Genomic DNA, 26,347 nt, shown 5'->3' with positions numbered 1-26,347 from the left:
TGTATTTGTACCTGACGAGCAGACTGTTTTGGTGAAACTTGTGGGAGATTACTTTGATATCATACTGATGACTCACTTCTGCTATGACGACTTTGATTCGTGACTGATTGCATTTACCAATGTATCAGCTTAGACCTCATTTATGCCACAAGAATTGGCATTTAAAGTGGATAGCTCGTTTAGCTTTTGTTTTTTTGAAATTTTCTCTGCTGGTTGTATTTGTGAAATATGAAAATAGCACATTGCTTTGATCTCCTACCGATTATAAACAGCTGCTTTGGTGATAGTTACGTGTGATTCTGGCTACTTTTATAATTTGATGCTCAGCTTTATCGCTTTTATATCATTTCTGCAACAAGATCACTGTATTTTAAATATACATGTAGCTCATCTTGTTTAGTATTAATGGCCATCCATCTGCTCAATTATTTGTTTCTTGCGACTTGCAGTGATTATTGTATGTGCAATATGTTTCGTAATAAATATTCACGTTTATGAGAGGCTTAAATGATGCTTTAGACTCCAGGAGTCGTTAAGAATATTTTGCCATCTGCTCCGAACACACCAATAGCTGCTCCAAAGCAATATATTTTTCTGCTCCAGAATCTGCTTCAAAAAGCAAAATGTTGCTTCCATCACTGACATAGTCTCATGGGAGGGCACCCATCCTGTGGGAAATTGGCAGCATGGCACCGCCAGACTTAAAAAATAAGGTCACCCTCTTTTTGTTTCTTTTTTTTTGGAGTATGCTGCTCGGCAGCTGCTGGTTTCAATCAATTCGTTGCGCTCCAGTGTGAATGACTAGAGCCAGAGGAAATTAGCCACGTGTTGACGGAGCTGAAAAATACAGGCAACCCTAGCCATATAGTACAGCTTTGCTGTTAAAAAAAAAATCGCTTCTTTTCTGAGATAGTTTGCTCCGACTTTGCTTTTGCAGAAAACCCTGGAAGAGCTGCACCCGCTGTACCCGGCCATGTTTTTGCACCTGATACAGTGGAAGGAGCAGCAGTCGCGCCACGCCTTCAGCATCGAGGTTCGTGTGCGTTCTGTTATGGCCTGCAGGATGACAGCAGGGTGGTTAATTCTGTTTAACTGTGGGGATTAGCGAAGCCAATAGTGATTCGGTCGAATAGTTTGAATAGTATATATCACATGTTATAAAGAAAAATGAGCATATTTGTCCTGACCCAAGTAAACTGCGCAATATTTTTCAAGATTGCAACAAGGCAGGTGCGAACGTCACTTCTTTGGTTCGTAGTGAAGTGGAAGCAACTTTGAATACTAGCAGGGGCTCTGAATTTCAGTAGGATGCTAGTAATAACCAGCAAGATATGTTACGTTCTCAAGTTTACTGTGCTTAGTGACATAAGCCTGTTAACAAGCTTTTAAACTTAAAAGAAATAATTAGTCGATGTGATTAATCATTTAACCTTCAAGTGGGGCTTTGCGGCAGTGCGGATTTTTTTCTAGATAGGTGTTTTCACGGCTTAGCACTCCTGCGCTGCAGTAAAGTCACATCTACAGGGGGTTACATGCGGTCTAATATATGCCTTTTCGTTAATTTCGAGTGCTTCCAAATTTTGAATGGTTTAAATTCGTGTCAAAGTGAATTCGAATACTGTAATATTCGCGTGGTTAACTGCTATTGCTTTTACATCTAAGGGGTATCTATAATGAAAGTGGATGAGGTGTGATTATTTGGCACTCTGTTCAAATTGAAACGCAAGGTTTTCGAACCCTCTGAAATGGCAAGACGGGCACAGAATGGATTCTGTCCACGAAATTGATTGGAAATAGAATGGAATCATTATTTTCATGTGTCATACATGAAGGATGGCGGGAGTGAAAGCTGCACTAAACCATCTTGACTATTTGCCGCTGCAAAAGCAGTTACATCTAAAAAGAAAACGAAAAGCATCAGGTACTAAATGTAAGATATCTAATCATTACTGTAACAACGATTCAGAATTATTACAGAACCTAAAAGTTAGCAGGATGCAATACTTATTCATCAAGACATGGCAATGCAGAAGAGATTATACATATATGTATATGTGTGTTAAGAAAATGTAGAATTAGGCTGCATCGATACAGTCGGGTCAGTGTGAATGTTTTACACTATTTGTTTGACTGCACTTGTATGGTCTCACAATAATATCGCAGGCATTTTGTATTCCAATTCTTAGACTTCATTCGCATGCTGTTACACCCGAGCATCATAAGATGACCATGAGGAAAAGTGAACCACTGCAGTGAGTCGATGGGCTAGTGCTGGGTGATCCAAATGTTACAGAAAAGAAAAAAAAAACTTCGAGAGCTCCTGGAAAAATACACGTGACTAGGACCAAGTGGTGCCAGTGAGGCCGAGCACAGTTCAGTGCCGATCTAGCGAATGTAGAAAACAGATGATGTGATCTAGTGAAGCTGTAGTGAATTCTTGTTCTGGGCTGCACATAAAAGATGTCGCCTGCGATAAAGTGGCAAACAAGCATCACGTCCACTGGTGGCCATCGCTCATGGTGACCATGATCCAGCCCATTTTTGGAGTGCTGCTTCAAGGATGTGACTCGAGTCGAAAAAAACGAAATATATATTCCTCGAACATCTTGAAAATAGCGCAAAAACGACACTGACAAAAGAAGATAGGGGGACACACCACAACGCCAAACTCGCAACTAAATTTTATTTTAAATGCATGCACACCTAAATACTGATAACCTGTCACCCATGTTATGCACGCTTCACACATGACGTCATAATGCGCCACTCTCAATCCTAAAAACCAACAACTAGCAAAAAAATTTCAATCGCATCCATGTGAACAGCCACAAGGAAGATTGCTAAGGTCCTGAACGTTCCAATGAACAATATTCACTTATCATGCAAGGCAATGGAGGGGAGGGCTAATGCACTGCTCAACCCTCTTTCTAATGGGCAATTCCTCAAATGCCCCTAGTGATTCAATTATAATGAGCTGATAGCACCTCAATATCATGAACTATAGGCACGCAGCTGCTCTGCAGAATGTGTTGTGCCACGTGCACAACACATTTCACCGCGCGAAATCGCAGTGTAACGTCATGTGTCAAGTGGTCATGTGGTTGACATGTTACAGTCAACTGCCGATTTTTCGGACGCCCGATTTTCCGGACATCCTTGAAAATTCGGACGCTTTCGCGGCACCGTCACCAGCCCCATAGACGTCAATGTATTAGAACGTCCGAAACTTCGGACGCTGAAACTCTTCTGCGTCCGATTTTTCTGACTTTCTGCCCAAATTACAGGTCCGAAAGGCATTATTGAAGCCCCCACCTCTGCCGCATCTATCATCTCGTAGGTTCGAACCAGCGCCTTCAGGAGTCTATCTGTTTGCGACAGGAGCAGAGTCCGAAAGTCAGCTTTGCCGCAATGCCAAAGCGTTATGGGGTGAAGCAGACCAGAAATTAAAAGGGGACGCTATCACGGCGCCGTGCGGCGATGTCTTTATGGATAAGCAGCGGAAATGCACGGAGGCGTGATGGCGGCAGCTGGCAAACGCGCCAGTACGGCTTAATCGCTTACGATAAGCATCTTCAGTTAACTGCCCGCTAGTGCATGTGGCCTAGCGCAGTTGTATGCATACTGCACGCATTTAATAGGCGAGAACCCAAATGCGCCGCGCCTCCATTAATGCTGCCTCTTTGTGCAAGACCGCTAGATGCGCCGCACAGACGCGTTGCCTTCACGGACGAAACCAGCTCCCCATTGCCGCGCCCGTGTGCGGTCAGGAACAAAGTGCGCATCACGAACACTTTCATGATAAATGCGTGCGTACAATACAGCAACAGTACAGTGACGGCGTCAGCTTAGTTGGCGATGTGCTGCACACAACTAGAAACGATCCGCTTCACACGGCAGCAAATGCCGCGTATCGTCGGAGATTCGGCGATGTGCGTATGCAGTTTACGTGCGCACACGCATAGGGGAATGCCGGATGAGTAGTCCACTCTCCCGCCACAGTCTTTGTGTTCCGCGTCATCGTTTCCAAACGCTCCACGCGAGAGAGCCGTAATCTATCCCGTGCTTTGCTGGTATCAGCGGCGCTTATCACGAGATGCAAACTTGCAAGTGGCGGTTGGCACGCAGTTAAGCGCGGTTCGCGGCAGGTACCGAATGTATTTGCGAGAGCCTGGGCAATTTACCTTGGCCTGGGCGTGCACCAAAATGACTGATAATTGTACTGGGAGGCATTAAAGCTACTTCGGACGTGGCTGTGGCGGTTTGACCGCTTGAGCGGAATAAAAAAGCATGAATTCGTTTTTTCAGACTGCTCGATTTTTCGGACGATTTTGCGGTCCCTAGGGAGTCCGAAAAATCGGATGTTGACTGTATCAGTATTTAAAGGAGTATACTGACACAAAATTTTGAAGACGAGATAACTTGTGGGATAGATTTGTGTGGACACATGCATCCTATACAAAATATCAACGGCTAATGTAGCCTAGAACATATAGTATTTAAAATTAGTTTTTAAAGTGTATGTCATGCCACTGCACGCACACGCGCCTGTGGTTTTCGTGTAAACAACCAACTGCCACCTGCGTCACGAGTTTTGGTTGGCTGTCACAATCCTTGTGCGCGGTCTCTCCTAGCAGACCTTTTCAACGGAAAGACGGGGCAGTGTACAAAGCCTGACGTCCTTGCCTGGACAGTGCATTTTTGGGGGGTCGCGCATATTTACAATGTCTCAGAGGGTATTATAGCAGCACCCGGGGTGCTTTCGTTGGAAAGAGCTGTCAACGCTGTGCTCATGTGCACGCGGTTTTGTGTGCTCACACAGCCAGCCATGTTTACATGAAAACCGCTTTGGGTTCCGCCTCGCTCGGCACTCTCTGAAACCGAAACTGTGACTGGCTGCTGTAAAACTGTCTCCAGATAATTAACCGTCGTGCGCTCGAGCAGATGAGCTTTCCAGCCGTGATAAGTAGGACAGAAAAAAACAAGATGCAATATTTTTGTGTCAATGCTCCTCTAAGTGTGCGTGTACCTTCATGTAAAAAATGTCACAGTTTCGCCGCAAGGGCGAAGCAGTGAATGCGATAGCAAGAAACTAATGCTATACGAAGTGAGGCTTGCCAATGGATACTCTCAGTTTGAACAGCGTTCCTGTTGCAAAGGCGGCCGAAGCAGCGAGGGAAACTAGCGTCCTTCAACTGTCGAGCTGTGACACTTGATAGTTCGCGCTCATCTTCTGTTTGTTCGTTTAGCGGCGTCCCTGAGCTCGAGCGACATTCGTACGCGCCGTAACATGAGCGCGGACATCACGGTGAAAGCGTGAAACATTCCTCTACCCCGCGCCACGAGAAAACCGCGCGAGCAGACAGCGGAAGGGCAAGCTTCTCCCATGCGCAAATATAAGAAGAAGCGAGCGAGCTCGCCGACGACCTAAATGCGCCCGTCGCGCTCCTAGCGCCGTCTCGCTGGTTATGAAGAAACGCTTATACGCGCCTGCCGTCTCTGAGTCCGTCCAGCGGTAAAGAGTGTGTATATAACGCTCGCCGTTAGCTACGTGGAGGATCTGCGTTTCGTGGCGTAGTGGTTAGCGCCACTCGCTGCGGAGCAAGAGGTCCCTGGTTTGATTCCGCGCTTTGGAAGCATTTTTCTGAATTATTTTTCTTTGGGGCTTTTATATACATACATACTTATACATATACGGTGCATGACGGCGGCGACGGCGAAATTCAGCCGAGACTGTCCATATAATTGCTATCGCAATAAAATTTAGTTGCGAGTTTACCGCTGTGGTGTGTCCCCCTATCTTCTTTTGTTCGTTTTGATTTTGCACTGTTTTCAAGATGTTCAAATACTATTACCACCTAGCCCAGCTATCAATTCTTCTATATATTTCTTGATAATTTCACAATGCTGTGGTATCATTCTGTAGCGAAACGTCGGGGTTGTTAAAAGCTAAGAGCATCGGAAGACCAGGAGACGAAGAAGTGTGGGAGCAAGTCCGCACAGGCAAGCGACGAGGAGTCAACACGATGATTCCGGAGAGCACTCATTGGGGGGTTTATTTGTCTAACAGAACTTATATTTACAAAATACACTGGGCAATGAATACAAGACATAGAAAATGATGGCATACCCCGTCGGCTTGCATGACTGGTCTCTGGTGGTGCGATGCTGGTGGGCCCCGAGTCCGCTCTCTCAAAAATGGGCCCGAGTCGCTGCTTAAATCGAGTTTTGCAGCATCCACGGGGACGAGGACCTCAGGGTTTTCCACCAATTGGAAATCGGTTTCTTAGGACCAATCAGGCAAGCCGAAGGTAACCAATCCCCACGCGAGTTTACGTGGTCGCTTGAATCCTGCTTCGGAACAAAACTAGTGCACTTTCTGTAAACGGCACATTCCAGCAAGCAGCGACGATGCGCACACACGTGCTCGGCGTGCTCGGGTTTCGGTCGCCGGTCGTCCAGCAGCCCCCTGCTGTGCGCTCGCTCGTTCGGGCACGGGGCGCGAGCGGAACGACCGGATGTAGCTTCCTCTCGCCGGCTCGAATTCTCCTCCGAGGGTCCCTCTCAAAAGAGCAGTTGAAAAAGGACATCTCTAACACCATTTCGAAAAAAAAAAAACCTTCTGCTTAACTCTGCCTTTCGCGACAATACTTTGATTATATTAATGGACTCCGTCATCAAGTTTGCACATACGTAATAGGAAAGCAGTCATGAACAATGTGTTTTATCATGTGTAACACGCTTGGAAAGGTGATCTCACTGCAGTGTAGATTTTCTGTGCCGTGAAACTGCCCATTCATGGGAAGTGTGCACTGCTGCAAAGCCAAACTACATGGTCAGTGTGCATGTTAGCTGCACTTAGATTAATATTTTTTATAGTGTAAAAGTGCGTTATGCGGGCTTATGTGGGCTAAGCATGGCAAATTTCAAAACGTAATACATTTTGCCGTTTATAACTTTGACCCTACTATAATTCAGGTCGTTCTACTATTCGAATTCACTTCGAAATTATGCGATACTAATTACTGTTCACTTAGACTTCACTTCGAACCATGAAAGGGATATTCGCACCAGCCTACCGACAGCCATTCTTTTAGGCACCAAATAAGTTTTCTTATAAGTTCTGATAATCTGATAAGTTTTCAATGATTGGTTTGCAAACCTTCAGTTGCTGTTTTTCTGGCGGTGATAGGACACCTGAGGAGTACTTACTTTGAGCAGCTTTCATACGAAAAATAATAAACTGTCCAGCCATTTATAGTCCAAAGTTGCTAAAGTTAAACTTCAAAAACTCTAAACTGACCCGACGTTTCGTGACCGATTCGGTCCCTTCCTCAGGGGTGACTGTTCGGCCGGCTCCGAAGCTAGCGACTTACTTTGGTGGTGTCCCCCTCTCCATCGTCCTTCTTCCCGCCGTTCTTGTTGCTGCAGTGTTTTTTCCACTGGTTTCGTAGACGGTGCACGTACACACTCGGTAAGGTTCCAGTTGAGCGGTTAACATTTCCCGGTGTTGTTTGGATATGCCAGGATTCCAAAAACTGTCTTTTTGTGTGGCTGCCTTCCGTGTCGATGACCCGCACGTCGTCAAAATTGATGCGGTGGTCCATCTTTTCGCTGTGTTCTGCGAGGGCGTTTTGCGCAGCGTTGAAGCTATGCAGGTCGTTTCGATGTTGCCGTATCCTTTCGGGGAAGTTTTTTGTGTCACCGATGTAAGTGGCGTCACAGTCCGTGCACGGAACCTCGTAGACCAACCCAGGGAATCTTTCTTTTGGCAACCGGTCTTTTGGCCGTGGCAGGAGTCGTCCGATTGTTGACACGGGCTTGTGCGCTACCCGGATGACCTCCCTACCCAGCACCCTGGACAGTTGCTCGCCGATTCCCGGAACGTATGGGACCGAGATGCGGTAGAAACGTTTGGGGGAGGCGTCATTGTTAGTGTCACCTGTTGCAGAAGAATGCAGGTGGGGGACGCTTTCCCGGGGTCGCTGGCGTACTCGGCGAATAAAGCTCTTCGGGTATCCATTGTCCAGGAGGTCGGTGGCGATCGCTTTTTCTTCTTTTCTCCGTATTTCTTTGGAGCTGCAGACGGCCTCGGCGCGATTCAGGAGTGTGTTGTGGGCGTTCGGGTGGTTAGAACTGAACTGCAGATATCGTCCGGTGTGTGTAGGTTTTCGGTACACCGAGAAGCTCAAACGTTCTTTCAGCCCCATTTTTTGCCGTTTCACTAGCACATCCAGAAAAGGAAGAACGTTGTTCCTTTCACGTTCCTCGGTGAATTGAATCGCCGGTTCCATCGAATTTAGGTGTGCCAGGAAACTGTCGATGTTAGACTCCTTGATCACGCAAACGACGTCATCCACATACCTCAAAAATAGTTTTGGTGGTTCAGCGAACGTGTCCAAAGCTCGTGTTTCGATGTGTTCTATCGTCAAGTTTGCCGCTGTGGCTGAAATGGCAGCTCCCATGGCGGTTCCACTTGTTTGTTGGTAGAATTCACCTCCCACAGAAAAATATGTTGCGTTGAGGCAGAACTCCATCAGACGGCACAGTTCGTCCGTGCTGAGGTTCGTCCTTTCGCTGAGGTTCTCATCCCTCTCCAGGGCGGCTCGGGCAGCTGAGACCGCGAGGGGTACGGGCACACTCGTGAACAGCGAAACTACATCGAATGACACGAGGCTTTCGTCACTGCCGATTGTCACCTCCGACATACGCTGAACAAAATGGGTGGCGTTCTTTACATGTGTGGCTGTCTTCCCCACTAGTGGTGACAGGGTCTTGTGTAGATGTTCGGACAGCATGCGAAGTGGGGATGTTCTAAAGTCAACTATCGGGCATAGCGGTATCCCCGGCTTGTGGATCTTTGGAAGGCTGTAGAATCCCGGCGCAGAACCGTTTCTGCATATGAGGCGTAAGTACAGCGTTCTTGATTCTGGGTGGTCTTTGAAAATGTCAGCCAATAGCTTATTTAGCTCTCGTTGAATCCTGGGCGTGGGGTCTTTCGTGAGTTTCATGTATTCAGGTTTGTTCAGCAGGTTTTTTATCTTGTCCTTCTAGGATTTCCGATCAAGTATAACGGTCGAATTACCTTTGTCTGCTGGTAGGATGGTTATGGTTGAGTCTTTTCGGAGTTCATGAAGTGCTTCTTTTTCAGGTTTTGTAAGGTTCCCTCGTGGTCGAGCTGGTAGCTTCGAGAGGATTCCAATGGCTTTGAGTCTTACGTTGTCTCTTGAATCGCTGTCTATGTGTTATATGCCATCTTCAACAGCTGCGATGATCTGTGGAAGAGGTGGTGGAGTTGTTGTATTGAAATTGTGTCCTTTAGACAGAACGCTTGCCTCGTGCTCCGATAGTTGTCTTTATGAGAGTTGTCTTGATGAGAGACCGGCGCGCACTTCCATAGCGCACACAAAGTCCAGTATACAGTAAAATACCAGCTGGTACAAATTTCGGTGAAACGAATTCGTAAGATCTCAGGGCTACTTGCAACACGGAAAAGATAGGCTGTTTTGAACTCATTTCTATGCCACTGCGGATCACACAGTCACGTGGTCATGACGGCAATGAAGATGGCAGTCAGGCTATTAAAGACATAACTCTTTATTTGGGTGAACCTGTGCCCGGGAAACGAAAGGTCAAACTACAAGCAATACAAGCTCTACATTGATAGCGGTGAGCAGAGCATCAGGCATCGATAATCTGATCTCCTATCAGGCGTGTCGGTATTTATACATGCGGCATCAAACGTTTGGGCCTTATTGCCGGTGGCCGTGTTATTTCTAGAATGAACTTGACTGTTCATGTTTGCGCGCTCAAGCCTATCAGAAAATTCTGAAATAATCTAGAAGGTTCCCAGACATTCGGGCGCCGCTTGCGCAAGGCAGTGGTTATATGTGTAACTGACCATTTGCATAAAAATAGCAAGAGAAGTGCGCGTGGCAATACAAATTTACAAGCAACAGTGTCAGGCTGTGCAGCGTGCAACACTGATGCACCGGCACGACGTGATCTCGATGGGATCAGTAGTCTCCAAGCGATCGTCTGTCACAAGGCTGCACACTCTCTCACTTCATCAAGTAATGAAAAATGTGCAACGTTAAAGAAGCAAAAACAGCACATCGTGTGCAGCTCGAGGAAGTCCTGTTAACCCTATGAAGGTCGACTTCTTTTTGCTGATTTCATTTCTTCAGCTGAATCTATTTCAGAAAAAAGTAGTAATTTTTTTAGGGTGACCATAAAGTGACAAAAATATTCTTTGTGTTGTTATATAATCATGGTTTATTCATGAGCAACAGCAAGATATAAAAAAAAAGTTCGGGGATTGTTGAAAAATTATGCGCTGCAATAAACGTCTGTGTAGTTCGCTGACGTACGAAAATGAGTGCATGAAATGGCGTCAAGTGGAAGTACAGTGGGAGAAAAGCCACTTTTTATCCAGTCAGCATCGTCTCACCTCGCACGCTTTTGCGATGTCGCTCACTCATCAACATCTGAGTCTTTACTCGTAAGTACTCCTCGTATCACGGGCTGACATTTGCTGAATCAGATTCTGATTTGGCAGTCGAGTGGCGATTCGGAGGAATCGCCACTAGACTCACTTGCGGAAGAGAAACGGGCGCACTTCCACAGCGCATGCAAACTGCGCGGGTGAGAGCACCGAAGAAAACTGTGTAGTTGTGAGCGCGTCCGGAAAGCAAAAAGTCTGAAACCTATAATAATCATTTGTCTTATCGCCAACGAGACGAAAGCGGTTTTTGTGAGTCTCCAAAAACGGGAAACGCAATGATGGCAGCATCGTTTGTGTCAGTCAGCGCCTGCATGGAAACAGGCATAATCATGTACAGTCGCGCTCATTATGACTTGCTACACGGGAGCGCGTGGCCTCATGAGTTCGAAGATTAGGCATGGCTTCAACTTGTTTTCATTTCCGCATCTGAATGATATTTTCTTATTTGGAGTCATCCCTGAGTGCGAGAACAGCATTTAGTTATGGAAATAAGGGCTAGTGGAAGCCATGGACAGTGTTTGAACTCGTGACGCCACGCGCTCCCGTGTTGCAAGTCATATTCAGTGCGACTGTACCAGGGACCAATAAACGAGAGAGTAACAAATCGGTCACCTTTTAAAAGATTCTAAACCAGAAATCCAACAGTTTTGCGGGCGCAACAAGCGGGAACCGGCCAAAGGACGAAACGGAAACTAGCCTGTGCACCGCCGTAGTAAAGCATAAAAAAAAAACGGAAAGATATTGGCGCAAGGAAAAGATTCCACGTATTTCCACAGTGTGGCAGCACGTGCAAAGCAAGAGAAATGATCGAAATATGCGCACGTTTTAAACATGCAGGCAATGACGTGCATGTATGTCTTTGACCGTCTTGTGACTGTTAGCGGATGGCATACACTTACATCTTTGACCCTCAAAGGGTTAACGGGGTTTAAAGAGGTAATGGGGTGGTAGTTTGTGTCAATGGCAGTGAACGTCGCAGGGTGAAGAGCAAGTTGGGAGTTACAGCTTGCACTGAGGTCGTCTTCAGCACTGCTGACGACCTTTGGTCAAGCGGTCGTGGTCAGCACTGCCGAAGACGACCGCGTGACTGGTAGTTTGCGTTCCGTGGAGGACATTGCGAGAGAGCTTTCCATATCACAGCATGCTTTGGGCAGCGACGAAAAATATGATGCACGCTGCAGCACCGACGACCACGGCCGCAGCCACGGCATCAAAAACACAATATGGGCTCGATGTGCTGAGGTGTGTGAAAACAGTGAGGGCACGTGCGTGTATTTTTACGCGCTCTCGAAGGTGATGATTGATGATTTAGACATATAGAAAACATAGACGAATATTAGCAAGTTTTTCTGCCACAAATAAATTCCATTTTAAAATTTTCTCTATGTTTTGTTATGAATTTCGGGTCATACGAATATTTCAGCCGTCCCCATGGAATTTGTATCACCAAGCTTTTACAGTAGTTGATAAATTCAGGAGCAGCTTAGGCACTGCAAGAGATTTTAAGTAATAAGTGTATAATGCTATCTTTTTATGCTGCGCCTAATGTGCTTTGGCTTGCATGCAGCAACTAAAAGTAATGATGTCGTATGACAGTGTACCCTTGGCGTCCCCATCAGAATGCTGGCATTTTAACCCAATATCGATGATTCAGCAGGAAAGCATGTTGTAGTTACGCATTCTTATCTTTACTGTGTAGATTGCAACTTTTTTTAAAGACTCTTCCATCCTCATTCTTTAGTAGTGTGTGTTGATTTCTGACTGAAAACATGGGTTGATCCCAAAGGCACTTTAACCAGAGTGTCTCACACTAAGTCATGTGACATGGCTTCAATAACTGTAGTATTTACTTGCGTTCTACCGACACTCGTTGGCACTGGCTAAGGTTATCTAATGATAACTGTAGACTGTTTAACGTGACACTTGTTTTCTATTCGACCTATTCAATTTTTTTAACAATCGTTGCTGGGCTAGTTGTTTCATACTGAAAAATACTGGATAGCGCAGACTCAACGCAAGACACGGGAAGAACATAGACACATAGAACAAGCGCTTGCCCTGTGTGTCAGTGCTCTTCCTGTCTCCTGTGTTGAATCTGCGCTATCCAGTATATTGTTGATCTGTCCAATGATTGAGTTGTCCACCAATTTTGTTTCTCACGCACCCTTGCAGAATGACGGGCCGTCCCTTCTGGTCTGCATCGCCATGCTCTCTCTAGTCGTGCTGGTGATGGTCCTCTTCACCTGCCAACGCCGGCTGCCCGACTCGATGCGCTTCTACCCGAGGCGTCGTGTGGTCAGCCTCAAGATGCTGAGCTCATCACTGCATGGCAGCTGATGGCGGCTCCCGCTTCGCTGATGTGTTGGAGTAGCTGCCGTGTTTACCCGAATCACATGTTGCCTGTTGTGTTTATGTTGATATGTTTTGCCATTACTCTGTAGCGTTTGTAAGAATGATCTGGAGAGATACTTTTGACTGCTGAGAAAGTTAGGGAAAAGAAAAAGAAACTAGACTGCAGATTCGTGCTTTTGTGGATTGAAAGCATTAACTGTGACAGCTCGTTGAATGGCCGTGGTCGTAAACCTATACGCTTGCACATTTTAAACGGTCCATTGTGTATCGTTGTGCCATATGTCGCCGAATATTCAGTAATGTGCACTCCCATTGTCCTCATCACATAAAACTTTGCAAGAGTTTGCAACTTAGCGGGAGAGTAACATGAAAGCAGGGTTTGTCAAAAGATGAGAGGGAGTCGCCTCTCTAGAGAAGAATAAAGATGTCAGCTGAGAGGCCAGGTAACAAGTTTCTAACATCAGCTAGACCTGATGATAATGCAACACCGAATAAATGATTTGAGCTCCAACCAATTCGATGGCAAAAGCAGTCATATCCACGGGCTCGTCATTGTAAGGGCCTTTTTAAATGGTACAGGCAGCAGTGGCTCATTGGCCATTAATTGCAGTCACAGATCAGCCATTTGAAACTATAAGGCAGCTCCGCTTGGATCGCAAGGGGCTATGTGTGTCTCTAGTCGTGCTGGTGATAGTGTTCTTCACATGCAAGCATCAGCTGCATGTGAAGCGTCAGCTGCAGGTCAGCTGCACGTGGCGTCGTTACTCTCAAGACGCTTAGCCCGTCACTGCACAGCAGCCAATGGCGGTAGCCGCGTGAATGAGATGTATTTTAACACGATGGCGTTAAGGAGCCTGTGTCGCAGAAATTCTGGCATCGTCATTGTTGCTTGGGAGCGAGAAATCAGCCTTTAGATACAGTTCAAACTCGATTTCACGAAGGGATGAGCGTGCCTGAATTATTTCGTTAAATCAGGAAGTTTGTGAAATCGAGAAATGTATGTTTCGGTCCTTAGAAATCTAAAATTGTAACGTAGCGACACCTGAAAACTACTGCGGCATTTTATTTGCCACAAACACCCGCCTGCATGCATAGGTCGGCAAAAAAGTGTGGAGCTCACTCAGACTCACTCAAGAAATATATTTTGTGCTTAAGGCTCACTTGGACTCAGACTCATTAAAGTTTTCCTCAACCGGACTCGCTCGGACTCAGACTCACCAAAATATTACTCACCCCGACTCACTCAGACTCGTGGCTTCGTCTGAGTCTGAGGGAGTCTGAGTGAGTCGACTCGTGAGTGATTTGGCCGACCTATGCCTGCACGTGTGAAAAGTCCACGAGGGCAGCTTCTCATGTCCTGACCACACAGGCGTGGTAGAAGGTCACGTGAAGCTATGACAAGCTGCCGATATGCAAACACGGGGAGAAAGAATGCAGTGATTGTGCCAAGCAGGCAGAGCAAGAAAGATGCAAAGAGACGATGAGTGCCATCTGTCGCATAAACCATTAACCAACGAAAGAAACCACCGTGTTCCTGTGGAAGCATTTACAGGAACAACAAACCACCACCACCCCTAGCGCCATTTGGTAACTGAAAGCGCTACTGACTGTTGGGGCTGTTGTTCCCTGCATGGGCGCGACGTGCAGCTCCGTCAAAATAAAACTAGGGTCGTCCCAAGGGTAGCTATGTCTTTTAATGCCTATCGTTATGGCACACGCCCGAAGAAAAACCTGTCTATGTCAAAAGTAGAAAGAAATCGCGGCATTTTTTACTCATTTATCCCCGTAAAAACTTCGTTAAATCGGGTTTAGTGCCATGGTAGCTTCGCTAATTCAAGTTGATTACAACATTGAATCATATGGGCATCGGCCGGGGAATGGAGATTCCCTCTGTAGATCGAAAAAATTCGTTAAATTGGGTTTCGTTAGACAGGGCTGTAACTGTGATGTAAATAAATTAAAAATAAGAATCTTCAGTTCAAGTGGAGATCGAACCCAGGGCTTCTCCATGGCAGTCAAGTGTTTTACCACAGAGCCACACCAGTGCTTGAAACTGCTTCAGAAAAGAACCCTACACTGGTGTCATGTAGATACAAGGAGCCCCGGCGTTAACACATGTAATATTGTGGGGCAGATGGGTAAAATCGCATCAGGCATGACACCATCTGAACTGTAGCACGAGTGGGTGGTTTATAGTCCCACAAAGGGCTAAGGCACATTTAATTATCGTCAGCAACAGCATCAACAAATTGCGCAGCTGCGTGTTTTGCCTTGCTGATGCATAGTGGGTATTCGCTGATTTGCACTGTGATGAACTGCGGCATAGTGCACGTATGTGCACACGGCTGGCCAACCACGTTCGCCCACCGAGGTTGTATCAGTGTAGTGCATAAGGTGATTATTCAGAAAGTTACCAGATAAGGTTTCTAACTGTAACTTATGTTTATGCATTTTTGAGCCATTCTTTGTCACTGCGCTAATTGATTTTTATCATGTGGAGCACAAAAATCCACCTTCCTTACTCTAATTCGGTTGTGGATCTCTCCGTGTGTACTACATAATGTGTTCACACTAACACATTTGGATGGGACGAGGCAAGCTACTATATATGTCAGCATTATAGGACACACAAAACACTGTACGCAGGTCCCGCATTAGTACTCTGTGTTAGTATTACCTGTTTGTTCATTGTCCATACGTCATAAGTAAGCTTGGCAAGATGCGTGCAGTAAGCACTGCAAATGTCCGCAGTTGCAGGTTGTGCTAAATGCTACTTGTCTAGTGCATTAAGTCACTATTGTCGATAGTGGATGGAGGTAACATCCTGCCATGCTTATGTGTTGTAGCAGGCTGCTGATACTTCTGCGTTTAGACTTAGCATTGCACTGTGATGTTCTTGTCACTTCGTTACATATTCCTAGCATGCATGTCTCGTTGTTTTGGTAGGCAACATGTGTAGAAGGGAGAATGTGAATGTTAGGTGTGAACGTGTCCTTGACGGAGCCTCTTGTGCCTACAGCTGTCAATGTTCGACTGGCGCAGGCACCCTAAGTGCCATTTCCTGATGCGGTGTTATAATGTAGTGCCCATTTTCTTCATTGGACCGCGGCTTCTTTCAGTGGGGAACGTAGAGGCACTCTGTACATTGTGTGCTATAACTGATTGATTGCAAATCCTGTGTACAGCTGTTTGTTTGTTTGTTGCACTGTTCCCGGTGTTATACTATATGTATAGGCTTAGGTGTAGTTAAATGGGTTTTTTATCTTTTCATTCGGGAGGCTTGGCAAAAGAATTTCACAGCATGGCTACTATATTTTCTGTAATTGTGGGGAGCATTCTTGTGGATTTCAAGGCAGTTCTGCCGACCTGAAACGTCAGTGTATCATTTTAGTGTAATCATCAAATGGTGACTCCTTGGTTTTAATTTAACTTGTTAAATCTGCCCATTTGGTTTGCCATATGCAAGATGCGAGTGTTCCGGCGTGGGTGGAGGCAAAATGCTAAAGGCCCATGTGCTGTGGAATGTCAGTGCACATTAAAGAACACCAGATGGTCGAAATTTCCGGAGCCTTGCTTTATGGTGTGCCAGATAATCGTATCATGGTTTTGGCACATAAAACGGCAACTATTATTATTATTGACTGTTCTGTCAAGGAAAAAGTGGTAACAAATCGGGGCACATCTGAAAGAAACTTACATGTTGGTATTTTTACTGTCACTAAAATGAAATTTAGGCATAAATTTGCATCTTTAGAGCTACATACCTTCCTTGTAACTCTTTCTCTATCCTTTTGTGTTCAGTAAAACGTGCTTCGTGCATTAAAAAGGGCTTAGATGTTGTTCACAGGAAACTAGTTTGTAGCATACACTCGTGGGAGTCTTTCGACGTTTGTGAACACCATTCAATTGTGTGCCTTGGAAGAAGTGTTTTTTGCACATGCCACGAACATATCCTAACTAGCCTGAATCGGCATATTTTGCATATGCTTCAAACGCATCTTCATCTTACCGGCTGTTGTTGATTGACCGGCTGTTATCCCGTCGAGGCTACTGTCCCTCATTGGTTGACCAATCAGCAGCTTTTACTCTAGTTAAATCGCACATGTAAGCTTACTGATGTCATGAAGTGCAAAAAAGGAACTTTGAAAGCCTGGATACATTGTGTTTTGAATTTGTAGTTTACCCAGTGATTTTATCATTGTCGTGTTAACTAGCGATGATCGTTGTGCCACTCTGTACATGATGTGGAATTTTAAATATTTTTTAATTACAAAAAGTTAAGGAACCTTCAGACACTGAGAATGCACTGTAAGAAAGCACAGCAAAAATGGAAAAATAAGTAACCCCTGCTTAAACCATGAATTTCCTCACTGATGTTTCTTGTTCGAGTTCATTAAGTACATGAGATTTGGTGAGTTAGAAAAGTTTTGAGGTGTGCCCTTCATGTGCATGATGACAAGTATGTTATTACATACCTATGATAACATTGTTCTTGCAAAAAAATGCTGGTGGTCACGAGACTAATGGCAGAAAGTATAGAAGAGCGCAATACGTGTAAGTATGACATTGGTTTGCGATTCCTTCTCTACTCGCAAAATGCTACCGATGACAAAAGAAATCCTTGCCGTTGGGCGCTTCTAAGCTTATGCACATTTTCATTTTGTGAGGAAATTATTTCAACTGTCCAGACGCCACAGCGGCTCGTTGCATTCCTGGAATAGTGGAAGTGTGTTTGGCAGCTCGATGCACTTGCAGCAGAATAAGTATATGTACGTGTAACTTTGCACATGCTTTGTAAAACTCTGCATTCTGGTGTTGGAAACATTTGAATGAAGTGGTGGTGCAGTGAAGTGACATGTATTTTTGTGCGTGAAGCCAAGTTTCTGGTGCCACTATTCTGTCCGGACATGTTTTAATACGATGTCAACTCGTTGTATACCCTCAAACCTCATTATAACAAAGCCACATCTGCCACAAAAATAGCTTTGTTGTATCCGAAAATTCGTTATAAATGTTTATTTGTAGCACTGTATGACTAGACTACTCGTCATTTACGTCGTTATAACCGATATTTCGTTATGGATGTACGGGCTCCACCAGCTTAATGCAGTGTGTACATCTCGTGCTGAAATGATCCGCGCAATGCTTTACGATTGAAAAGGCAGCCGATCGTGCTGCCGATAGATGGCGCACAACCAGAATTCAGCAGGACCTTGAAGTTACTTCAACCATGAAGAACACTTAACTTCTTATTTTGTTTATTCTAGCAACAATAAAAGGAAAGTTCATGTGTATTTCTCTCCGTACGCGCAGTAATTTTGTGACAAGTTGGCAATGGTTATTCAACAGCATTCATTGATACATCTTGTGGAAAGTCTGATACATATAGGGCAGTGTCGGGGGTGCCATTATTCATACTAAAAAGAGGGGGGGGGGTGTATGGAATCGAGCACTGCACGGGTTCGGGCCTACCCAAAAACCCAGACCCTTGGGTCGTGCCGTGCCAGGTAAAGTTTTCACGGTGGGCCCGGGGCAGGCTCGGGCCTGAAGCTTGGGGTCGGGCCCAGCTTTGAGGTGGCGGACTCGGGTCGGGCCGGGCTTGAACTTTGCTAAGTTCTTAAGATTGTTCCACAAACGTGCATACATACATGTTCCACATATTTCATCTCGAAAAAATGGTGTTTTTATGTGGGGCAAGCTATTTGGGGAAGTTTTATAAGGGACAACTAACTGAACTTCTTTGCTTCTTGCATATGACTACTTGATTTATCTGAAACGGGCTAGCTAATAGACCATGCGCTAATTCATAGGCGGAGAGTACGGGGGGGCTGATGGGCTCGCACCCCCCCCCCCCTCCCCGGACTGCTTCACGAGAGCGAACCCCCCCCCCCCCCCGGTCCTGGCGCCGGCCCAGGATATTTTTTAAGAGCTTGGCTTAGGTCCCCGTCCACTGACAACGGACTGTTGGGCGTCCTATCTCGCAGCTATTTCACAAGGGGCTGTTTACGCCCACTTCTTTTACATTTTAGGCTTTTTAAATTTGGATCATGGGCCAGTGACGAATAAAAAAAAAAAAGGCGCCAGATCCCACGCATTGTGGGAATCGATGTAATGCGAAGCAGCCAGCAAAGAGCTGCACTGCATACATCGTCTTGTCTGTCATTGAGGAAAATGCGTGCCGCTCATGTTATTTATGTTCGTTACACAGTAACGTCGCGCAATACAAATTTCGGGGTAGACCAAGCTAGCGAAACGGCCGCCAGCGAACCATGAGCGCGGCACGTAAGTCATGCTGTACATGACATGCTTGTCATGATTTTCATGTTAAGTCGTGTTATTTATGTTCGTCACACAGTCACGTCGCGAAATACCAATTTCGGGATAGATAAAGCTAGCGAAACGGTCGCCAGCGTACCATGAGCGTGGCACTTAAGTCATGCTGTACATAACATGCGTGTCATGATTTTCATATTAGCTAGTGGTATTTGTTCGTCGCACAGTCACGTCGCAAGATACCAATTTGGTATGTATCAAGCTAGCGAAACAGCCGCCAGCGCACCATGAGCGCGGCACGTAAGTCATGCTGTACATGACATGCGTGTCATAATTTTCATGTTAACTCATGTTATTTATGTTCCTTACACAGTAACGACGCGCAGTACCAATGTTGGTATATATCAAGCTAGCGAAACGGCCGCGAGCGCACCATGAGTGTAGCATGTATATCATGCTGTACATGACATGCGTGTCATGATTTGCACGTTAGGACCTGTCAGTTATGTTCGTCATACACTCTTGTCACGCCGTATCAATTTTGGTATATATGAAGTGAACGAAACGGCCGTAAGAGCACCAAGACTGTGGCATGTATATCATGTTGTTCATGACATGCATGTCATGATTTTCATGTTATGACTCGTCATTCATGTTCGTCATACAGTCATGTTATGCCATACCAATTTTGGTGTACATTCGATTAACGAAACGAGCAGGAGAGCACAAAGTCGTAGGCAGATAGATAGATAGATAGATAGATAGATAGATAGATAGATAGATAGATAGATAGATAGATAGATAGATAGATAGATAGATAGATAGATAGATAGATAGATAGATAGCAGGGGCGTAGCCAAGGGGGGGGTGGGGGGGTTCAAACCCCCCGAAATTTTTCAGTTTTGCTTGCGTATATATGCACGCACACATACAAACGCACGCACGAACGTAAAGTATGGTTGAACCCCCCCCCCCCCGAAAAAAATTTCTGGCTACGCCCCTGATAGTAGATAGATAGATAGATAGATAGACAGACAGACAGACAGACAGACAGACAGACAGACAGACAGACAGACAGACAGACAGACAGACAGATAGATAGATAGATAGATAGATAGATAGATAGATAGATAGATAGATAGATAGATAGATGGATGGATGGATGGATGGATGGATGGATGGATGGATGGATGGATGGATGGATAGATAGATAGATAGATAGATAGATAGATAGATAGATAGATAGATAGATAGATAGATAGATAGATAGATAGATAGATAGATAGATAGATAGATAGATAGATAGATAGATAGATAGATAGATAGATACGCTCAAAGTCGCAGAAGTTCGCTAAGAAATGCTTCGCACTTAAAATTTCCGCGGGAAATGCCCCTCAAATGAATTTGTATGCTTAAAATGTACTGATGGGCTAGTTGGTGAGTTATGATTCTCGAATAGGCAGCGCACAAAGGCAACGAACACGTACACAAAAAAAGACGCAAACACAAGCGCTGTTTGCGTCTTTTTTTGTGTACGTGTTCGTTGCCTTTGTGCGCTGCCTATTCGAGAAATTGTATGTGCAGAATTCGTTGTCTTAATGAACAACTGAAGCGACCACTTAAGCTATGATAAGTTAAAAAGTCTTAAACCGCGTAGTGACTGGTGTTCAGAACACAAAAATGTTGCTGAGAAGTGAGAATACAAAGTAATCCCGACACAGTCGGTCAGTGAATGCTTTCGCTCAGACTTGCTCGCCATTAAAAAAAAAAAGGTAATTTCTTAGTTTTCTACAAATGGGTACCCTTAGACATTATAAAAAGTGCCGAGAAAAGATGGTACGGATTTTTTTATTTTTCAGCAAAGTGTTTTAGGAGCACTTCGGTGACCGAAGAGTAACTCAAAGACTTGTCCAGAAAACAACTTTTAGCCGAAATAAAATTCGCAACCGCAGCTTCGCACTAGATGTACTGGTAGCAAATAGCATTTTCTACCCTCTGACAGCTTTGGCCACCATAAATTGATTTCAGCGTCATAATTAAAGCCTTCTGTGCCAGCAATTGCCTACTCTCTCCTGTCTGGTGCCTGTTTGAACAAAGTAATGCATGCCAATAAGAATATTCGGCAGATCCCACGCATTGTCGGAATCAATTTTATGCAGTGCAGTCAGCGAGTAGCAGCGTATGCGGCCTTTTTCGCTTTGAGCCAAGCGTCACAAGGTGGATCGATGTCATTGTGTAAGTTAAAAAAATAAATGTGGAGTCTCCCATTACAGAACTTCGCAATGATACCGCGGTGACGGTACCTAAGAGACTAAAATTATATTAAATTATTTAATTTGGAAGTCGGACTCTCTCTCTCTATATATATATATATATATATATATATTTTTTTTTTTTTTTTTCGGGCTAGCGGTCCCACCCCCGCCGAAATTTTGCTCAGGTAGGTGTTTTTACCAAAGATAAATAATGGAAATAGGTGTTTTTCTCAAATATACAAGGTTTTCAGCAAGTGGGCCCCCCTCGGAAAAAATTCCTGCCTAGGGCCTGCCGCCTACGGTAGCTTATCATCAGAAGAGCTATCATAGAGCTCCAAAGCGGGAAAAATTCTTGAATGCCGTAGACTAAAACAAAAGGTCTGCGTGGATCTAGAGAATCACTATAAACACTTTTCTGTGGCTCCGTCACAGCTCGCATTGGTCATGTGACGCGAGGTGTACAGGGGTGTTCTAATGTTCGCAGGCCGCGCTGCCATAAGATTGCATGGAATAGCGGCCTGGGCGCTTTTGAACGTCCCTGTACATGCAGTGCAGCCTGCTTTTTGTGCCCAAATTGTTAACGTCTGAGCTCTCGCATTGTTCCACTATTCGGTGCGAGGGCTATAGATACTGCCGCAACAGCGTTGGAATGTGCAGGCATTGCATAGGTCCAAAGTTTGGGGCAAAGTATATTCACTGGACAAAATATCCGGCTTGAAAAGAGTTCCGAATTCCGTGCCGGTTGATGTCCCATTACCTCGAACCGTATGCATCCAAGGAGTAAGCATCGAAAGCTTATTCACGCCTTTATTATACCAAACTGGAACGAACCCTGCAAAATAGATCGAAATCTATTCGTCCACCTCCTGCCAGTCCCACCCGCGTAGTCAAATGGCCACCTTTACACAACATAAGAAGGCATATATATAGGCGTGCGCACAGGGGGGGCAGGGGGGGGGGGTGCTTCCCCTAATCACCTAAGAGGGAGGCACAAAATCTGCCTCGTACATTGACTTAGTAAGGGGGGGGGGACACTGCGATGAATCTTCGCCCCCCCCCCCCTGATGGGGGAACCCTGCGCACGCCTATGGGCATACACCATTACAATATGGAAAAAAAGAGCGCGGTACAAATCGTGCATACCATACACTGCTGAAACCTGCAAGCAGAAGCCTTCAACGATCAAAGCTTTATATATTTAAGAGTGGCACGACGTTCATGAACGAGAGAAATAAAAGGATGAACTGGACAGCTATGTTCATTGAGGTCCACAGAGGCGTTACTTTTTCACTATCAGACGAAATGCAACTGCGTGTTTATAGTATTTCACTTTGTTGAGACATTTGTGCCTTGTGGCAACCTTTTTGAAAGAAGAAAGAGGCAGTAATGGGTTGACGTGACTTTTTCAAATGCGTCCTATTTGTTAATGTTATGTGACAACTGCTTCTTCAGAAATGTTGCCTCGTCATTGGCTCATTTCCTGTCAGAAGTGACACTGAAAATGTGCTCGATGAAGGAAGGGGAAGTGCAACTTGAAACACAACGTAGTGCTTGGTTAGTGCTACTATGCTGGCATATGAGCCCTTCACGAAGCACAGTTCTTCATTAGTCACAGCTGTTACAGATGACAGAAGAGAGATGAAGTTAAATATGCAATTGATTGATTACTAGTGATTATGGCAATTACATGTAAATGACGTTGTCCAAGTCTTCTGTTGACTAGACAAGTTCAATAAAACGATAGGAACATAATGGGTGTTTTTTAGACAATACAAATTTTTAAATAAAAATTCTATATCATGATCATGCTACAGTCGTTTTTGCACGCGTACTCGAGGCGGAAATACTTTGCCGCAAGCAAAATGGCATTGGCGAGTTTTTAAAAATAAGTCGGAGTTTTTAAAAAATAAGTTTTTAAAGCTGACGGTGAAGCGTGAAATAAATGTAAAAAGGCCGGTGTAAAGTGGAAATCAGTGGTGTTAGCGGAAATACAAACATGTCACCACAGGGGTCGTGCTTTAACGACGTCGACTCGACATACCGTTTGAAAACTTGCGATCGGCTGTCTGATACTTAAAAAAAAAAAAATAAATGCCTTCGAGGAACCTAGTGGTAATTGACTTTGTGGTAGTTCCGTGTTTGACATGCAGTGTGTGATCAGTAATGAAACATGCGTAAACAACACGGTTTTTCTAGCGGTCATGGTTTTGTAACCGGTCTAGAGCTGTCCACGTGACAGTGACGTATAATACCGTTTTACTCGAATGTAACGCGAGTTTTTTTCTAGATCTTTGCAACCTAAAGTCGACCCTCGCGTTAAATTCGAATACTGAAACACTGAAACTGCATTTTAAATGCGAAGCATTTGTTAGCGAACCTTTGGCACTATCTATCTATCTATCTATCTATCTATCTATCTATCTATCTATCTATCTATCTATCTATCTATCTATCTATCTATCTATCTATCTATCTATCCGATCTATCTAGTCTATTCTATCTATCTATCTATCTGTCTGTCTGTCTGTCTGTCTGCTGTCTGTCTGTCTGTCTGTCTGTCTGTCGTATGTCTGTCTGTCTGTCCTGTCTGTATGTCTGTCTGTCTATCTATCTATCTATATCTATCTATCTATCTATCTATCTATCTATCTATCTATCTATCTATCTAGTATCCTATCTATCATCTATCTATCTATCTATCTATAGATCTATCTATCTGCAGCCTACGTCTGGGTGCTCTCATGATCGTCTTCTTAACTTGGTGTAGACCAAAATTAACATGGGAGGGTAAGAGGACTTCACGAATATGACTGTCGGGTTTGGCATGGAAGGGTAAGCGAATTTGGCGAATATGACTGCCCGGTCATGACATGAATAACGCGAAAATCCTGTCGCGTACGTCGTCAAACCCTTTCCTCCAGACACAACCAATCATCGTCGACTTAATATTTGCCTTTAGTGTGACTTTAACGCTCTCGCATTTAAATTACCAATGTCGGTTCCTGCTATTCCTAGGCAGATACTGTCAATCACCGATGGTGCATACCTGTACATCGCGGCCCGTGGTAAATGGGTACGTGCCACACGTGTCTGGAGGAAAGGGTTCAATTGAAGACGTACGCGGCTGGATTTCCACGTTATTCATGTCATGACCGGGCAGTCATATTCGTCAAATTCGCTTACCCTTCCATGCCAATTTTGGTCTACACCAAGTTAAGAAGGTGATCACGAGAGCACCCAGACGTAGGCGGCTAGATAAATAGATACGTAGATAGAAACGCTGAAAGTGCCAGGTTCGCTAAGAAATGCTTCGCATTTAATATTTCCAGAAATCGTCATGGAACATAATTTCTGAACGTTTTCTTTTTACTTCCGATAAAGCTTTCTTTATTGAGCATGCGCTTCTGGGACAACTTTTACGAAAGGGTCTTATCTCTTTACACCAAGCGCATGCGCACGTGTACGCGACTTGCGTGGCATTAGCAAATTCTGGTGTAGTGTAGTGCTGACTTGGACAGGTACGCAATGAACGAAATGCCCGAAGACAAGCGCGACTATCATGTCACGAGCAAAATCAACTAGACCGATCTGCCTCCTTACTAGCGTGCCATGCGCGTTTGCGCCCGATGCCTTGCACGCTTGTAAAATGAACCTTTTTTTTTATGCCGTCATCAAAAAGATGGCGCTCTAGGAGTGCACGGTCAGCATGCAATCAAGCTTCACTATCACTATCCTTAACCTTACCCGCCCTTGCAGAAGGACCTTGCGAACCGAGCCAACCTGTTGCCTTCTTCCGCTGCTTACCGCATTGCATTCTGCAAATCCATTTTCTTTCGAGTGAAGTCGGGGCAGCTCCCGAGGCGTCATGTTGAACAATATTACTGTGCTTCTGCTGCTATGCGCCGTGGTCATCGGCACGCGGCTGCCGAACATGTTTGACGGCTGCGTGGAGAACCCGGACAACCGACGACCGACACCGGGCAGTTGCACCCTGTTGACGCAGGAGGAATTTCGTGGCAACAAAACGTACCTGACGATTGCCGGTTCAGTGATGCGAACATACGCCTACCAGCCGCCCGCAAGGTTTCTCCAGACTGTCTTCGCATTGACCCGTGCCGCATTTGTGGTGAGTACAGTGCTCTTGATGCTTTGGGTCCAGTGGCTCATGCAGATGTTTAAGTTGAAGAACGCTCTTCGGATACGCTTCGTAAAACAGAGAAAACAAGGTGTTCATCGAATCCAGAGTATTGCTGCCAGTTCCACTGCCTGTGCAGGCCAGAACTATCAGTGCTTCTTCAAGGCAGCAATATTTCGCTTGAGGTGAGGAAAGTTAAATACAGGAAACGAGATATAACAGCGCTTAGCTTATCCTTACCGCGTACTTACCCACGGTGCCCGCACTGCAGTGATGTGCCGTAATATTCATTATTCACTTCGCTGTCTACCGCGCGCTGCGCTGACAGTCGAGCCGAGACGTAGTACACGCTTGCTCTGAGCCGGAGTATTGGTGAGATGGCGTAGTTTGCTCGTAGCGCCCAACTATGAAGTCTTGAAGCAACATCAACTGCAATCTTACCACCCGCACTATTGATCATCTCCAGCAGCCTAATTTGTGAACTGCTGGGCGAAGGTCACTCGCAGTTATCTGCAATTAGCTTGTCTTGCATATCATTTTATTTCGAAACGGCCATTTGTATTTCGAAATGGCCAGTCAGGGAAGGCCAACACGGAATGATATTCGGAAGGTATTGCTTCTTCAAACCCAGCACTGCTTCTGCGTACCGGGAAATACTATGTAGCAGGTGTAGTCAAAGCGATGTGAATTACTCGTAGCATACCCCTGTCACATGACAAATCTTACGTAATTTACAGCGAATTACATTAAGTGAACTTCGTCATTTTACCTGCCTGCTGTCACACGACGAAAACAAATATCATTTTAAAATGATGACCGTGACGTTAGCCC

The 26,347-nt window shown here is 45.1% G+C and overlaps 2 protein-coding genes across 2 annotated transcripts in view; one reads left to right on the top strand and one right to left on the bottom strand.

Annotated features, from left to right (window-relative positions):
* The window catches only part of LOC119374127 (uncharacterized), a 42,721-nt gene extending 25,506 nt beyond the window's left edge, over positions 1 to 17,215 (top strand). Inside the window, exons 6-7 of the mRNA XM_037644192.1 lie at positions 938 to 1,033; positions 12,674 to 17,215. Of these exons, the coding sequence (XP_037500120.1) occupies positions 938 to 1,033; positions 12,674 to 12,838 (261 nt within the window). The 3' untranslated portion in view covers positions 12,839 to 17,215. The remainder of the gene's footprint in view (positions 1 to 937; positions 1,034 to 12,673) is intronic.
* Positions 17,216 to 25,446: 8,231 nt separating this feature from the next.
* Positions 25,447 to 26,347, bottom strand: part of LOC119375235 (aminomethyltransferase, mitochondrial-like) — a 21,797-nt gene continuing 20,896 nt past the window's right edge. The window contains exon 5 of the mRNA XM_049411211.1: positions 25,447 to 25,584. Within this exon, the coding sequence (XP_049267168.1) occupies positions 25,447 to 25,584 (138 nt within the window). The remainder of the gene's footprint in view (positions 25,585 to 26,347) is intronic.

The sequence above is a fragment of the Rhipicephalus sanguineus genome, chromosome 11 (assembly GCF_013339695.2).
Source record: "Rhipicephalus sanguineus isolate Rsan-2018 chromosome 11, BIME_Rsan_1.4, whole genome shotgun sequence".
NCBI lineage: Eukaryota > Metazoa > Arthropoda > Arachnida > Ixodida > Ixodidae > Rhipicephalus > Rhipicephalus sanguineus.
The sequence above is the reverse complement of the archived record's forward strand: the minus strand, read 5'-3'. Positions and strand labels throughout refer to the sequence as shown.